This window comes from Gossypium arboreum, chromosome 12 (genome assembly GCF_025698485.1).
Source record: "Gossypium arboreum isolate Shixiya-1 chromosome 12, ASM2569848v2, whole genome shotgun sequence".
Lineage (NCBI taxonomy): Eukaryota > Viridiplantae > Streptophyta > Magnoliopsida > Malvales > Malvaceae > Gossypium > Gossypium arboreum.
The window spans coordinates 90,681,399-90,698,374 of record NC_069081.1 but is presented as its reverse complement, the minus strand read 5'-3'; the positions used below and the strand labels follow the sequence as shown (position 1 = coordinate 90,698,374).

Below are 16,976 nucleotides of genomic sequence, written 5' to 3'. Positions count from 1 at the left end.
ATAAAGATTTTGCAATTTTTTATTACTATGTTCTACCATTACTCATTGTCTTCTAAATTTAGATTTCATCAAAATTTGGATTTTTTAAAAATTTATTAGAAAGAATTTTAAGAAAAATTTTAATAATTCGGTGAGTTAAATAATTTTTTAATTAAAAAATCAAATATTAATGTTACTAATAATTTAATTAGTAATTTTAGTGCAACAATTGAATGTAAGAACATGTGAGAAAACAGCACGTGAGAGACCACCAAAAAGGTTCCTCCTTTTCCTCGCACAGGAAAAACTTTACAAGATCCACGCGCTCTCAAAGCAACAACGTACACGCTCTCAAAATAGTTGACGTGTCACTCTCTCATGCTCCCAAAAGCCAGCCGTCACCACCACACCTCTTTCAACAAACCTCTCTTAACATTTTCCAACGCAAAAAACTAGAAAAGAAGCGCCGCATGAGAGAAATGCGGAGCCTCTTTTGACTATAATATATATCGCCTCGGAGATCGGACCCTTGAGTCGCCGGATAATCATCGACGACTGTCCGAGACTCCGCCGGAGCCACCGGAAAAGTACTTCTTACTGTTTCTACGGCGAGAGAGTGGATTTGAATATATTGGCCGTGTTTTGGTTTTCGATGGCTTCGGAGGATGTGAAGACTAGTGAATCAGCTGTTTCGACGATCGTGAATCTTGCTGAAGAAGCGAAGCTCGCTAGAGAAGGCGTTAAAGCTCCCAGTTATGCTGTTCTTAGTATCTGCAAGTCTCTCGTTGCCGGCGGCGTTGCTGGTGGAGTGTGAGATCTCTCTCTTTCTCTCTCGCTGGCGGAGATCGTATCCGACGTTATTGAATTTCTCAAGTTTTAGAGGAAATAAATTTGAAAATGGATCTTTTGCTTAATGTATGCAGGTCACGAACTGCCGTTGCTCCTTTGGAACGTTTAAAAATCTTACTTCAGGTTCGTTAAAATTTTTAATGTGCATTTTATTTAGATTAAGAAAAATAGACAATTTAAATTTGTTAATTAATTTACCTCTTTTGAAATAAAAATTTCAGGTTCAGAATCCACATAGTATAAAATACAATGGAACAATTCAAGGCTTGAAGTACATTTGGAGAACAGAAGGTTTTCGCGGATTATTCAAAGGCAACGGTACTAATTGCGCTCGCATTGTTCCAAATTCTGCCGTCAAGTTCTTCAGCTATGAGCAAGCGTCAAAGTAGGACTCTGACACTGTTCAATTCATCTTTGTGTTGTTAGTTTTTAAGTAGTAAAACTCAAGTAAATTTATCATACTGAAATTGGTTATTGTCTTTAAGACTATGTTAGAGGTACGATTCGATGTGGGTGAAAGAAAAAATTAATATTAAAATTATATTTATAAAAAGTTTATTCAACAATTGAGATGGTAAAGTAATTATAAATAAGTCTTCTTTAGGCTCGGTTCAATTTTTAGACATCTCATTTTTAGTTAGTTTCTTTAAGCATTTCATATAAAAATAGTAACAAAAAGTAAAAGCCGAAAAACCATTGTATTTATATTCATTATTTTATTAATAATAGATTTTTAACCTTGACTGAGCGGGTGCTGAGTTAACTTGGGATACCAACTCAGGCTAATTATATAAGTATATAGAAATAGATATATAAATGTTTATTTAGTTGTTAGTTCCCACAGACCACAATATCGTTGATCGGTCCAAAGCATTTCATACTAGTGTGACGCATAAATGAATTTGGTTATGCAATCACATTCTATCAGGCTTAAGGTCTTTTTTGCACTGCTCCTGCCACGCACGTTCAATTTCTGAACAGAAGGAAATGTGTTTTGTTTTGGCTGATTGTTCCTTGTAATTGTTTTTGACAGGGGAATCCTATATTTGTATCGACAGCAAACTGGTGATGGTACGGCTTATGTTGTCATTATCTTTTTGCTGAGCAATCATCGCATCTTTGTAACTTGCATTATTTGATACACATCGACCTTGTTATTACATTGATAAGTATCAATATGTTCATTACTATTAGGAAGGACCCCATTCATGGGAATGCTCTGCAATGATGTCGTCATGTTTGGCATTAAATTTATGTATTAGTCCATAAAGTATTGAAAGCTCATGTAAGGCTTTTTCCCTTTGTTCTGTTAATTCTGCAGATGATGCTCAGCTCACTCCTCTTTTACGCCTTGGAGCTGGAGCATGTGCTGGAATAATTGCCATGTCTGCAACTTATCCAATGGACATGGTACGAGGCAGGCTTACTGTACAGGTATTGTCTTAAATATCATTTACTTGGCAGATGCATGAAGTTAATGTTTAATCGCTGGTTTTGTCTACCTCAAATATTATCAAAAGATGAAGCTGCAGAAGGGAATACTTAGTAATAAACAATAAACTTTAGTATAACTTTTTTAGTTCCTTGATTTATTTGTGTAAGAAGAAAATTTGGAAAAAAAAGTTTAATTCTTCAATACAAATATTGATTCATTTTAAGCTTCTATATCTTCTTTCATTGATATCAGGGATTGTTCCTTGTAGTTTGACTGAATGGGCTTTTAATCATTTAGTTGGGCCTATTGCAGACAGACAGCTCTCCTTTTCAGTATAGGGGAATGTTCCATGCTCTGTCAACTGTGTTGCGTGAAGAAGGCCCACGAGCATTGTACAAGGGTTGGCTTCCTTCAGTCATCGGAGTTGTGAGTCATTTAGTTCTTCTATTCAGAGTTCATGCAAAGTTTCCTGTGCCTCCCTTATTCTCCAGTCAAAATAATCAGATGTTATCTCGTTTGCAGCTTTAAAAACTGAAATGTTTACTGTTCAAATCCTGGATCCAAAATGTTTATTTGTTTAAGGAAGTTTTTTTCATAGAATACTGCCTTTTTCTTCCCAAGGAATGCAAGCAGTTACATGATAGTTTAAGGGAGCTAGGACCGAGTTGTTTACAGGACAAGCTTTTGGTAGCCATGACATCTATATCTATTTGTTTAAGAGGGGTCTTCAGTTGAATGTCTATTGTTTATTGATTTTTGAGTGTTATGGATGTGATGACAGCGTGCCTTCTTGGCAGCACATAAGGGCTTTCAAAGAGAAAGAAATGGGGAGAAGTGAAGCATCCTTCTTTCTAAGGGTCACATAACTACCAGATCCACACAAAAAAATCAGCTTCTCCCACTTAGTACTTTCTTCGGAATTGCCGTTGCTTTTATCTGTTATGACTTTTACTTTCTTGGTCTTTTGTCAGCTCCATCGTGTTCCTACGAATTATGCATAATGCTTGTATCCCCATTTTGGGAGGTAAAAAATGATGACTGAGTTATTTATTGCATGTTCATTTGAATTCATCTTGTGTTTTCAGATACCATATGTGGGCCTGAACTTTGCCGTGTACGAATCTCTAAAAGATTGGTTAATCAAAAGTAAAGCATTCGGATTGGTTGAAGACTCTGAGTTGAGCGTGACGACCAGGCTTGCTTGCGGGGCTGCTGCTGGAACTGTTGGCCAAACCGTAGCTTACCCTCTTGACGTGATTCGAAGAAGAATGCAAATGGTAGGATGGAAAGAGGCAGCCTCTGTTGTCACTGGTGATGGGAGGAACAAGGCCTCTCTCGAGTATACCGGCATGATTGATGCATTCAGGAAAACTGTTAGGCATGAGGGCTTTGGAGCATTATACAAGGGTCTGGTCCCCAATTCTGTTAAGGTCAGTCTCTTCTGATTCATAAATGTTCATTTGTTTATAAATACTCGAATAACATTTTCAATTCATACTAAAATATCATCGAGACCTCTGCATTATTTGATTTTGATCTTTGATGAGTTTATGCACGGATTAGGCAAAGATTAGCATCTGGTTAAAAAGTAAGACTAATAAATACTGAGCACACATTCACTAACCGATGCAAATGACCAGAATGGGATGTTATATATGTCTTATAATCGAGTAAATCTTGTCCTTCAACTGTCAATATTTGATCGTTTATTCCTTTTCTCGTTTTCCAGGTTGTACCATCAATAGCACTCGCGTTTGTGACATATGAAGTGGTGAAGGACATTTTAGGGGTTGAGATTAGAATATCAGACTGAAATCGGGCCCCATTCAGGTTGAAATGTTTATGAGGTGTGTTGCTATTCTTTTTTTGTAGGCAATGGAACAGATAGAAAGGTGAACTAGGGACTGTTTTCTTAGTACTCTTATTTGGTTTCTCATAAATGAGTTTTAGAAACTTGTACACAGAGAGCTGCACCGACTCGGACCGAGACCGAGTCTCGGCTCATGACACTGCCTGCCTGTATGATGTCTTATAATGGCTTCAAATGTTTCCTATGTGAACACTGTACTCATTCACGTGTTGCGCCAATAAGGATGAAGGAACAATGCGAATAACCATTTGTTTGTAATTATCGAGCAGAGCCGAGCTGAGTTCGAACAGCTTAGGCTGCATTCGAGCACTGCAATATTCGAATGTCTTGCGAGTTTAATCGAGTTTTTTTTTTTACTTTAATATATATTTTTTATATTATGAAATTACATCTTTTCTTATTATATAAAAAGGTTAATTACGAATGAGCTTGAGTACGAAGATAAGTAGGTTTAAATAGCTCTCTAGAGTATAGAAATTGATGTTTGAGTTATAGAATCTTGAATTTCAAAGTTTGGACTCTGCTTGATATGATTACACTCAAGGATGTTGTTATCCATGGTTTTGTTTTTACGAGTTCCAATTCCATTATCTATGAAATTACCGATTAAATTAATAGTACATTATTATTTTAACCAAAATAATTTAATTTCATACCATAGATATGATCGAACACTTATTCAATAATTTTAAAATGTAAATTTGTTACCATTCCATTTATATAATAAATAAATTTTAAAAGAAATTATCTGTCTCATTTTACTGTGGATTCGATGAAATCTAGTAGAAATATTATGTCAAACGAAAAAGACAAATGAGGCATTTTAATCTCTCGCAGAAAGTAAATTTTTAGATTAATAGGTAAAATTATTTTTTATTCGAAATAAAATAAATTAATTTTAAAATGTGAATATTTTTAATTTTAAAATTGAGTAAATTAATTTTAAAATGTTAACATTTTTATCTATATAACTTTGATTAATATAATAAATTTTATTTTGAAGTTTAAACAATTTATCAATTTGATGCTAATTAATAAAATTATCTAGTAAATGTATAAATATTGAGATTAAATTTTTACATTTTTAAAATAAAGATAAAAATAATAAAATATATAAATATTGAAGATCAAAATTTTAAATATATTAATTCAAATTATGTACAATTGATGTGTATTGAATTACTTTAATTTTTTTAATACAAACTATTTTACTCAAATTTGAAATTAGAAAGGACTAAAGAAATTTATTTACCAAATTAATACATTAGATTAGTTTTAAAATTTTGTATCATTCCATAATTTTAAATTTAATTTTAGATTCTAGTATTATTTTTTATGATTAAATCAAGTTCAACAGAATTCGGACGTTGATTAAATCAAATCAAGTTTCAAGTTCGACAGCTAACAGAAATTAAACACCGCAGGAGGAACGACGACGTTCTGAGCTTGTATCAGTTGGATCACTGAGTAGCTCGAACGATCCCGTCTCTCTGTTTTCTTTCTCCCTCATCAGCTCACTGACACTGGTTCAACTGCTTCCCTCTCACGGTTTTAGAAAGAAAAGATAATGAAGTGGTACTTAGTAGCTTCTCTTCTCACCATCCTCACCAGTTCTCAGGTTTTTTAGTAAACCTCAAACCCTAATCCCCCCCCCTTTTTTCATTTTGCTTATCCCACTCTATAAAATTACGATCAGATCTATACATTCATCTTTTAAATTTTGCAGGGGATCTTAACAACTCTATCACAAACCAATGGCAAATATAAATACGATTACGCCACCATCCCTTTCCTTGCTGAGGTCTTTAAGGTAACTTTTTTTCCTTCAAAATTTCACTTGAATTTTCTTAATTTAGATCTAAAGATGGCTTGTTATTTTTTTAATATAGATTTGTTTTTTTTAAAGCTTATCGTATCAAGTGTTTTTCTATGGAGAGAACGAAAGAAATCGCCGCCGCCGAAAATGACAACGGATTGGAAGAGTGTTAGATTGTTTCCTATTCCTTCAGTTATTTACTTGATCCATAATAATGTACAGTTTGCTACTCTTATGTATGTTGATACATCGACGTATCAGATAATGGGTAATTTGAAGATTGTCACTACTGGGATTTTGTTCAGGTGTGTGCTTACTATTAATTTCTGTATTTTGGAACTTTTTTTTAATGTACAAAATTGGGGTTGCTCATTGATGTTGTTGTTTCGTTATTTTTTAGGTTGTTTCTTAAGAAGAAGCTTTCAAATCTACAATGGATGGCGATTGTTCTATTGGCTGTCGGAACAACGACAAGTCAGGTATACTCCGGATTCAAAACTAACTGTTTATGTTTTTCGCACTGTGTTTTGCGCTGCAGCGGTTATCAATGCAAGTTTGTAGCTGGTTAAGATGTTATGAATGATAATTGTACTAGAAGACTAGTTACGCTTTGATTTGGGATTGATATTTCTCAAGTGTTGGAAAATTAGCCTCTAATGTATTTTGATTTGTTAAAACTTGAATCCCATGTGAGAAATGAGAAATCAAGCAATGGTTTTGCTAGATTTGGAATAACTATAGAGAAATCGAATGAGAAATAAGTTGGAAGAACTAATTAATATGATGGTCTTCTTTCAGTGAGTTAAGTGAATAAAATGTTTTGTATATTGTTGGAGAATTTTCGGGATAAGAAGGTGAGAAGCGAAAACTAGTTAAAAATGAAATATCTCTTTGTAGGAAACTGTTGTATCTCATTAGGACCAATAATACATGCTCTTGAAGCAGTCTATCTCCTAGAAAATTTTAAAATTTCTTGTTTTGTTTTTGTGCGAGCGATTTTATGTCAACAATTTAGTGGAGTATTTAGTTTTCAAATATCCTTCCGTCTTATCAAGGTCAAAGGATGTGGAGAGGCTTCGTGTGACTCCCTGTTCTCAGCACCAATTCAAGGATACATGTTAGGAATTTTGTCTGCTTGTCTTTCGGCATTGGCTGGTGTTTATACGGAGTTCCTGATGAAGAAGAACAACGACAGCTTATACTGGCAGAACCTACAGTTGTACACGTAGGTTTCCCTTTTACAATTACAAAATGTTCATTGCAAAGTTCAAGTCATTTAAAGTGATTAATATGATCATTGGTTGGTTTATTCTGATTCGACATTCCTCTTCCAGTTTTGGTTCAATCTTCAATATGGCACGGCTTGTAGTGGATGATTTCAGAGGTGGATTTGAGAAAGGACCTTGGTGGCAACGGCTGTTTAATGGGTACAGCATCACAACTTGGTTGGTCGTGCTAAATCTAGGTTCTACCGGGCTTTTGGTTTCATGGTTAATGAAATATGCTGACAATATAGTCAAGGTACCTTCTTTTTGGCTTGATTCTGCTTTTGGTTATGTATGCATAGGGTGATTGTCATTTCATCATATATTTTTTGTGGTTTTATATTTGAACTTGGAGATTTCTCCTTGTTATGCTGTATGATCATTGCAATTTTGGATGGTAAATTCATATTTTCTTTATTTTTTTCCCCAATTTCTCTAACAACAACTGTTTGCTTTTTACTTATTCTTTTAGGTATATTCCACATCGATGGCCATGCTATTGACAATGGTTCTGTCTGTGTTCCTCTTCAGTTTCAAGCCAACACTTCAGGTAGGCTTCATTGCTGTGGTCTGAGCAAGATATCCAGCCTTTAATTTTGTATGTAGGTGTGTTACTTTAGGTAAAAAGACCTTCCAGACCCTTTCAATTTTGATATTAAGTAAATTGGTACCTCTAAAAAAGTGGAGCAATTTTAGTCCCTGATAATTTCGAAAGTCTGCAACTTGGATCCATCAAAATCAAGCGAGCTTTGTTACTGAAACAATTGTGATTAAATTGACAAGGACTAAATTACTCCGCTTTTTTTGAGAGGGACCATTTTGCTCATTATTGAATTTGAGAGGGATCGGAGATCTCTCTCTCTCTTTCAGTAACTCGCATGCACACATACACAGACATATTCCACAATCTTTTTATCAACTGTTGTCTGAACTAGATAAGCCCTTAATAGGTGAATGTACTTTAGAGGTCCCTTTTTTATAGAGATCTGATTAAAATAATCCCTATACTATTAAATGGATCAATTTAGTCCTTGTACTATTAAAAAGAATTAAATAAGGCCACATTGGAATAGAGTTAACATTTACTGTTTTGAAAAAATATCATTTACTATTTAACGGAGTTAATATTTTCAATGTTTTTATGGTTTTTTAAATAAAATCTTTTGTTTGGAATTGAACTACAATTAAAAAATAATTTTCAAGACATCTTTTATATAGAAAATGTTAATTCTGCTACAATTTTGACTTATTTGATTCTTTTTAATAGTGTTGGGACTAAATTGATCCAATCCCTATGATACAAGGACCTCTCAGGTATTTTAACCACCCTTAATACGTAAGTGTGTCGTAATTCGTAATTCGCGTTCCAAACCTGGATGTTTCCTTTCATTGTTAACAAAAAGTGTTAAACACCCACACAAACACACATGTAGTCCAGAATATTTGATCAATTTGTTGGGTAATCTACCTGTTAACCCTTTCTGTTTTAATCATTTTATATAGCTCCTGAAACATACAGAAACTTGCTTGCCACATTTTCACCATTTCTCTAACCTTGGATCATATATTTTTGTTTTCTCGGCATCATTGCAGCTTTTCTTGGGAATCATTGTTTGTATGATGTCACTACATATGTACTTCGCCCCTCCCCATATGCTCGTAGACATCCCGCCAGCAATCAAATCCGATCCAGAGAGCCTCGTCAATGTTCTGGTCGATCGTAAAACAGATTCATGATGATCACAGCACCTTTTCTCTAAAGTATGTAATTCTTTTGCTATTCTCCTATGAAAAAAAAGAAGGAAAATTAGTTTATTAATATTTCATATATTTTTTTACACAAGGAAATGAAATTCATCCAGTAGGTAATTAGTAAGATATTTATAGTTGAAACCATATGACATGATAGGGATTAGTTGTAACAAAGGTCAACTGATCATTTTTCATTACATTTTGAATTATTAGTAGACACTTGTTTATTAAAAACATTCATTTAAATGTAGATTAATTGCTGCAGTTTTGGTATTTCAGCTATTGCTAGCTATGGTAGAAATCAAACCATCATTGGTGGTTCACCATTTTTCTGTATACTAACTTTTGTTTGTTTATTAATTGGGTTAGTTGCATCATAAGTATTCGAACCATGGTTTAGATTTTAAATTGGTCCTCGTATTTTAAAATCCTCTAATTGAGTCTTTAAAGTACTAATATTATATTCTTTCTGTCGACCTGGCCATTAAATGTGAGCTCAAATTAGATGCATATACCTATTACATGTACCACTTGGATTTGGTGTGCTGGAAAAGAATTAAAGAAATATTCACCTTTAAATTTTATTGATTCTTTTTTTTTTTTTTACAAGTTAGACCAAGTTCTTTATACGGTACGTATACACTGTGTTTACAATTTGATACACTGTGTTTACAATTTGATTCTAGTACGACTAAATTGAAGCCAAATTCAAACAACCCGATAGTAGAGATGGGGCAGTTTGTCTTTTTTTTTTTTTTCACCTGACTCAATATTCCCCACTTAATCCTATTCTACTGCTACAATTTTTAATTATTTATATATTTTAATAAAAATAGAACAATAGTTTTTTATTATATTTTAAATAATGCTATTAATTATTTTTTAGGTATATATATTGGATTTTGTCACACTGAAAATATGGGTGTGAAAATATTTTATATTAACATTTTTTAATTTTTAATAAATAATATATAAGTGGAATGATAACAAATTTATATTTTAATATTATTGAATATGTGTTTGATTATTAAATTTGTAATTTTTTAATTTAAAGATGATATAAAAGAAGGAAAAGATAAAAAAGTTATCATAATGATATTAATTATAATTTAAAAGAATTTTTTTGTTTATATTAAAATAGGAAGTTTAAAATTTCTAAAAGTTAACTTCTAGATAAAATGATTTTTATTATACTTAAATGCATTTTTATATAAATACTCCAAAACCTTTAAATAATTATGTTCTATAATTTCATCGGATTGGTTAAATTATGATCTAAATATAAAATTGCGGTATTAGTTTATAGTTTTTGGGTCCATTTTCGTTAATTACACCAATAGAAGGATGCCATGATACTTAAAAATTGAAATAATAATAAATTTAGCCCTCAACATTGACATATTATATCAATTTAGTCATAATTTTAAAAATTAACCCTCAAAATTTACAAATGGTCTCAATTTGATATTAAAAAAATCAAAGAAATATATAAAAATACATAAATATTTTCAAAATAATAATATACTTAAAAATATATATAAATAAAAATATTGTTGACAATAAATAATAATATATAAAATCTTAAAATACATAAACATCTTCAAAAAATATAACAATAAATTTAAATCTTATATTAATATTAATATTAAATTAAATTAAGAAAACCCTCCCCGTCTCCCTCCACTGCTGTTGATGTTTTTGAAATTTCATAAGCATGGTGACTGTTGGTATTTAAGAATTATCTTGAAACACTAGCTCCATGGAATCATCTGGAGATCTATTGCAAGTTAAGCAATCCAATTTTCTTTTTAATAACCATTGTTGCTTTGCTTACTCATTGAGGACAATAAAAGAAATAAAGCATAAAGCAGAGAGGGAGAAGAAGGGGCGGTGGGGAGTGTTTTATTTATTTAATATTAATATTAATATCAATACCAATATAAAATTTAAATTTATTATTATATTTTTGAAAATATTTTGTATTTTATATATTTCTTATCATTTTTTAAATTAGGATAAAATCGAGGCCATTTGTAAATTTCGGTTAATTTTTTAAATTTGTGACTAATTCAAATAATATGTAAAAGTTGAGGGCTAAAATTGTTATTATACCAAAAGTTCAATTGAACCAAAAACAATAATCTTGTTTAGTTGGTGACCCAATTTAAAAAATTCATAGTTGGGTGACCAAAAAAGAAACAAATCCATTGTTGGGTGGCCAATATAAAAAAAATATAGTTGAGTGACTAAAAAAGAAAATGACCCATAGTTAGGTGACCTTAGGGGTGATCATAGGCCGGATTGGGCTCAATAGAATTTTATGCCCGGAATTGTGCCGATTCAAAAAATTGATCTAAAATTTTGCCTTAATCCAGCCCGATCCACCAATATCATCTTTTATATCAAAAAAATAAAAATAATAAATAATAAATCAAATGCACTAAAACATTAAAATAATTTTTTTTCCAACAATTTGAAAATAAATTAAAAAAATTATTTATACTTAAATAACACAAGATAGGTGTAACTTAGCAAGCAAATAGCTCTAAAATAGTAGCCAAATTAACAAGGGTAAACTACAAAAAAGGTCCTTTTTGTTTGCCTCAAATTACACTTTAGTCACTTAGATTTGAAATGTTATGTTTTAGTCACTTATGTTATCGATTTGTTATGAAGTGATCACTTTACCGTTAAACTCTGTTACCTCCCTAACGGCAATCCTATGTGGCAATCCAAATGGGTTTTACATATCAACTTAGAATCCATTTGCTAGGATGAAAATATGTTTTTAATTAAATAAATTTAATTTGGACTGCCACATAGGACATACAAGTTGACATTTAAAACCCATTTGAATGGCCATGTAGGATCATTGTTAGGGAGGTAACAGAGCTTAATGTTAAAGTGACCAATTCGTAACAAAATAATAATGTAAGTGACTACAACATAACATTTCAAACATAAGTAACTAATATGTAATCGGATGCAAACAAAAGTGACTATTTTTGTAGTTTACCCAATTAACAATAAAACAAGAGCTATACAATATCAAAACAATAACAATAAAATAGTAATAATATAATAACAAAATGATACTAAAACAGCGATAAAACAATAATATAAAGTAATAATTTTTCTTTTTATAAATGTATCGGGCTGAGCCCAAAAAAAAAAAAATTTATCTAAGACTTGACCATCTAAAAAACGAGCTTACTTTTTACTAAGTCTACTGTTGAAGACTAAATTTTTACTTAAATTCTTTCACTTGTCAAATGATTGTTCAAGCCGAGCTAAATGATTCAAACCATGAAGAGATGTAGGTGACTGGGGTGTAGTTGACCCTATCTACTATAAGAAAACAGCCAAAAAGGCATTGAAATGCAGAAAAAAAAAGTTTTATTTTTAAAATTTTCCCTCATCTCTGTTTTTTTGTTTTTTATTTTAAGTCTCTGGCGCCAAACACTCTTTTCCCCCATTTTGATCCGAAATTCCAAACCCTAGTTTCAGTAGAAAGGAAAAAAAAGAAAAGAAAAAAAAAAGAAAACAGAGCTAAAAAAAGTAATGCCGAGAGAAATCATAACACTGCAGGTTGGACAATGTGGGAATCAAATCGGCATGGAGTTCTGGAAACAGCTCTGCCTCGAACACGGCATAAGCAAAGAAGGCATACTTGAAGATTTCGCTACTCAGGTTCTCTTATTCTTTTTCAAAATTTCTCTTATTACTGTTGCTTTTTATTATCATTTTCTAGTTTAAATCTTCACTTTCCGGTTAATTATGAAAGTTCATGTTGATTTATTAGTTTCTTCGCAGATTTAGTAAGGATGAAATGTCTGTGATGAATTTGCGAAAACCTACTTGTTAATTAAGCTGTAGGTTAAGTCTTGAAGTTTCATTAGGCATAGCTTACGGTGTAATTTAAATTTGTTGATATTTAGATAATTTTATGTGAGATGTAAAAGAATACGTAGTGACAAGTGAGTCGAGTCAGTTATAGCGAGTTAAACGGATCGATTCTCAATGTCTTTGATTCGATTGGCATGGTTGATGCAGGGAGGTGACAGGAAAGATGTCTTTTTCTACCAAGCTGACGATCAGCATTATATTCCACGTGCTTTACTTATAGATTTGGAACCTAGAGTGATTAATGGAATTCAAAATAGCGATTACCGGAATCTGTACAATCATGAAAACATCTTTGTTTCTGATCACGGTGGAGGTGCTGGAAACAACTGGGCCAGTGGATATCATCAGGTAGTTTCACTCGTGTTTTCTTTTGTGTTCAACTTTATTCTACTTTAGTAATTGAAGTTCATTGTTCCTTATACTCAAGTAATATTTTAACTTTCTTTTCCTATTGCGTTTATCTCATCATTATAGTCTGTCTTGAATGACAATCAGAAACTTGTGGCGGCTTCTGCACATTATTTCAATTTAACATGCTAGGAAAAATGTGGTGGATTTTTTTCCAACTAACAGTAATTATTATTTACAGTAGAATAGATAAATGGTTTCATGAAATGTTGAGGTTAGCAGGCTTTTTTTTTTTTTTCTTCCATTCCATCTTCATTTTTTGCTTGTTTTATAGGTAATTGAGTATATTGTAAATTCCTGTGTAATGATCTTACATGACATGTGTGTTTTGTGTTAGTTTTCTTTTCAATCATTAATCTTTTATCAAAATCTAGTTCCTTGTGTCATGATTTTGGTACAGGGGAAGGGTGTTGAAGAGGATATAATGGACATGATTGACAGAGAAGCTGATGGAAGTGATAGTCTTGAGGGTTTTGTTTTATGTCATTCAATTGCTGGAGGGACAGGCTCAGGTTTCCTCTTCTTCTCTTCATATTTTGTCTTTTTATCCATCTCTTTTGGCCTATCAAGGATTTTTAATTGATGATTTAAAGCTTATTATTTTCTCTTTTTGTTGACCTGTCGACATATGGTTGCTTGATTTGGCTGCTAAATTAGGACAATAGACAGTAGTATATTCGTCATAAGCTAGTGAAATTTTCTTGTAGACTTCAGCTTGGTTACAAACTTGACTACTCTCATTCTATAATGAAGGTATGGGTTCCTATCTGTTGGAGGCTCTGAATGATCGCTACAGTAAGAAGCTGGTCCAGACATATAGTGTATTTCCTAATCAGATGGAGACAAGTGATGTGGTGGTCCAACCCTACAACTCACTTTTGACTCTCAAGCGACTAACTGTAAATGCTGATTGTGTTGTTGTTCTTGACAATACTGCACTTAATAGAATTGCTGTGGAGCGTTTACATCTAAGTAATCCTACATTTGCTCAAACAAATTCTTTGGTCTCCACTGTAATGTCTGCAAGCACAACTACATTGCGGTATCCAGGGTACATGAACAACGATTTGGTTGGTCTTCTTGCCTCTTTAATTCCAACACCAAGATGTCATTTTCTTATGACAGGTTACACACCACTTACAGTAGAGCGCCAGGTGAGTTCAATACTCATGTCATACGCTATAAGTTTTGTTTTTTTCATATTGATCGTTTCAGAGTCTTGCATCACTACAGATTAATGTTTTTAGTCTTGTTTTGTATTCTTATAAAAAAGAAATTTTCTGTAATCTGATGCCAATATTTCTCTTCTTGGCAGGCCAATGTGATACGCAAAACAACTGTCCTTGATGTCATGAGAAGACTTCTCCAGGTAAGATATGTAAGTTGTCTTTTCTTTGCAGAACAGATTGCAATTTTCTGACCATAAGGTTTCTTGCAGTCAAAAAATATCATGGTTTCCTCTTATGCACGCACAAAAGAAGCTAGCCAAGCAAAGTATATTTCAATACTTAATATCATTCAGGGAGAAGTAGATCCTACTCAGGTATTGTAATTATGTTTTTATTGGAAATTCTATAACTTTTGCAGGAAATACATCTATCAAGTCTCACATTTATTCGTTACTATTTTTTTTTTTTTTTAATAATGAGCATTCCCTTGATGATCTTTTTGTTGACTTTGGCCATTACAATAACATTTGCATTCTTTAGCAGTTTTAGTTATACCTTTGCTTAAAGAAGTGGAAACTGTCATAAGGTTGGTGTAGTTCTAAGATTTTGCCTGTGAATATGGCTGTAATTTTTTTTTCCTTTATCAAGATTACCGGGCATCTTGCTCTTCTGCTGACTGTTACACTAAAAGTTTTCTTTTAGTTTGATAACTTTATTTTAGTTTTATTATGGTTCAGTATTATCTTCTTACCGGTTCTGGCTGCTAATGCTAAATAATTTCATGTCTTTTATCAGGTGCATGAAAGTCTACAGAGGATTCGTGAAAGGAAGCTAGTAAATTTTATTGAGTGGGGCCCTGCAAGTATTCAGGTATCTTCATAGTTGACGCTGTCTCTTTTGTTGCTTCTTCTTTCTTATGATATCTGAACCAACCTATATCATCTGTTTGTTCTTTTGGTGTTTTTGTAGGTTGCTCTTTCTAGAAAGTCCCCATATGTTCAGACTGCCCATAGGGTAACAACTCTAATTCTTGTTTTTCAAGATCAGATTGCTTATATTGCTGCAATACAGAATAATTCACAACGTTTTGGCCTGAATTTAATAATAACAACTTTGAGCATGTTTTTGTACGGATCAGGTGAGTGGTCTTATGCTAGCAAGCCACACCAGTATCCGGCATCTCTTCAGCAAATGTTTGAGCCAGTATGAGAAGCTAAGAAAGAAGCAAGCGTTTCTTGACAATTACCGGAAGTTCCCAATGTTTGCTGTGAGTTACTAGCTTTTATGCTTCCGTGGTTTTATTTCTACGCCATTTCCTATTTATGACTGTTTCCACTAAGATTTTTGTTTGTGTTTACATGAACCCATAAACACAGGTCTTGCATGCATGAGTTTTTATGCAATGTACTTATAAGCTGCTACCATGTCTATTTACATGGACCGCATGAATTTGTAAACCTATGAGCAGGGCATGTCTCACTTCTATAGATTGGTTAAAGATCTAAATTCCATGAATAAAATATATAGTGCCATTTGTTAGTTGTGCTACATGCCATTTGCTTCCAAAATCAAATCAAATTTTGCAGTTGAATACAAAAGTAATTGCATTATAATGATGTTTTGTCGTACTTTGTTCGCAAATGTGAACAGGACAATGATCTTTCAGAGTTTGATGAATCAAGGGATATAATTGAAAGTTTGGTTGATGAATACAAGGCTTGTGAGTCACCAGATTATATCAAATGGGGAATGGAGGTATATGCCTTGCTGGTCGTAACATTTCCAATTTTGAGCATCTATTACCGTCACTGATCACAATGTTTTATGTAGGATCCTGGCCATAGTTTAAGCGCAGAAGGAAATGCCTCGGGAACACTGGATCCGAAACTGGAAGTGTGAACAGAATCGTATTTTCTCTCAGGTAAGGACCATAAGGTGTTAATTATGTTGAAAAGTAGGAGGAAATCATTGCAACATTTAGATTCTTTTGGAGATAGCTTCAGTCAAGAGTCGGTTTTTTGTGTTGTTAAAGCTACTTTATCTATGTTTGCAATACTACCTACTATAAGTTTTTCAACTGTGTTACTTAGGCTCGAGTTAGTGAGACATGAACACGTGCTCAAACCGATATAGAATCTGCAATCATTGTCATTGCCGTAGGTTTCAATGTTGTTCTCGAGTTGATATATAGAATCTGCTCAAGTTCTTACCTTTAACGGCCTCGTGCTTCACCAGTTCTTTCTTGTTTTTTGTTATACTTTTCCTAAAACTATATGATAAAAGGTCACCTGGTTGAAATTTCTTTCAGGATATCCGCATTAATATTAGGAACATTCTGGGGAGTGGATTGTAAAAAAATAAATTAAACTGTGTCATTTTTGTATTTGTCAAAAAAGGAAAACAAGTGTTGTGGATTATTGAAACATAGCATGTAATATGATATATTTTTTAGTTTTTATTTTTATTTTTTATTCTAGGTACTTAAAATCATTTGACCCAAGAAATATCATTCCACTACTGTTTATCA

General features: G+C 32.7%; 3 protein-coding genes across 4 annotated transcripts; all 3 read left to right on the top strand.

Annotated features, from left to right (window-relative positions):
* Positions 1–378: 378 nt before the first annotated feature.
* On the top strand, positions 379–4,495 carry LOC108476554 (mitochondrial adenine nucleotide transporter ADNT1-like). Its single transcript, XM_017778787.2, has 8 exons — positions 379–789; positions 903–951; positions 1,050–1,213; positions 1,862–1,899; positions 2,150–2,262; positions 2,576–2,689; positions 3,349–3,693; positions 3,993–4,495. The coding sequence occupies exons 1-8, from the start codon at positions 632–634 to the stop codon at positions 4,074–4,076; spliced, it is 1,065 nt and encodes a 354-aa protein (XP_017634276.1). The 5' UTR covers positions 379–631; the 3' UTR covers positions 4,077–4,495.
* Positions 4,496–5,462: 967 nt separating this feature from the next.
* On the top strand, positions 5,463–9,239 carry LOC108477365 (CMP-sialic acid transporter 1). 2 transcript variants are annotated; one of them, XM_017779886.2, is made up of 8 exons: positions 5,463–5,751; positions 5,860–5,943; positions 6,040–6,254; positions 6,350–6,428; positions 7,005–7,174; positions 7,284–7,470; positions 7,687–7,764; positions 8,808–9,239. In XM_017779886.2, exons 1-8 carry the CDS (start codon positions 5,701–5,703, stop codon positions 8,949–8,951), a joined length of 1,008 nt encoding a protein of 335 aa, XP_017635375.1. In that variant the 5' UTR covers positions 5,463–5,700; the 3' UTR covers positions 8,952–9,239. The 2 variants fall into 2 exon arrangements, with proteins under 2 accessions (XP_017635375.1, XP_017635376.1); XM_017779887.2 differs by lacking the exon at positions 5,463–5,751 and having other exon boundaries at positions 6,023–6,254.
* Positions 9,240–12,188: 2,949 nt separating this feature from the next.
* On the top strand, positions 12,189–16,976 carry LOC108480012 (tubulin gamma-1 chain-like). The gene is made up of 12 exons (XM_053023456.1): positions 12,189–12,656; positions 13,020–13,220; positions 13,681–13,792; positions 14,034–14,434; positions 14,596–14,649; positions 14,719–14,823; positions 15,245–15,319; positions 15,419–15,463; positions 15,588–15,716; positions 16,100–16,204; positions 16,280–16,370; positions 16,758–16,976. Exons 1-11 carry the CDS (start codon positions 12,528–12,530, stop codon positions 16,346–16,348), a joined length of 1,425 nt encoding a protein of 474 aa, XP_052879416.1. The 5' UTR covers positions 12,189–12,527; the 3' UTR covers positions 16,349–16,370; positions 16,758–16,976.

Excerpts from the sequence above, each read along its gene's own strand:
- LOC108476554 (XM_017778787.2), top strand. The coding sequence starts at position 632 with ATGGCTTCGGAGGATGTGAAGACTAGTGAATCAGCTGTTTCGACGATC. Across the intron at positions 952-1,049 it reads GTTTAAAAATCTTACTTCAG|GTTCAGAATCCACATAGTAT; the intron begins GTTCGTTAAAAT and ends TAAAAATTTCAG. Across the intron at positions 1,214-1,861 it reads AGCTATGAGCAAGCGTCAAA|GGGAATCCTATATTTGTATC; the intron begins GTAGGACTCTGA and ends TGTTTTTGACAG.
- LOC108480012 (XM_053023456.1), top strand. The coding sequence starts at position 12,528 with ATGCCGAGAGAAATCATAACACTGCAGGTTGGACAATGTGGGAATCAA. Across the intron at positions 13,221-13,680 it reads GGGCCAGTGGATATCATCAG|GGGAAGGGTGTTGAAGAGGA; the intron begins GTAGTTTCACTC and ends ATTTTGGTACAG. Across the intron at positions 15,464-15,587 it reads ATGTTCAGACTGCCCATAGG|GTGAGTGGTCTTATGCTAGC; the intron begins GTAACAACTCTA and ends TGTACGGATCAG.
- LOC108477365 (XM_017779886.2), top strand. The coding sequence starts at position 5,701 with ATGAAGTGGTACTTAGTAGCTTCTCTTCTCACCATCCTCACCAGTTCT. Across the intron at positions 7,175-7,283 it reads CAGAACCTACAGTTGTACAC|TTTTGGTTCAATCTTCAATA; the intron begins GTAGGTTTCCCT and ends TTCCTCTTCCAG. Across the intron at positions 7,765-8,807 it reads GTTTCAAGCCAACACTTCAG|CTTTTCTTGGGAATCATTGT; the intron begins GTAGGCTTCATT and ends GCATCATTGCAG.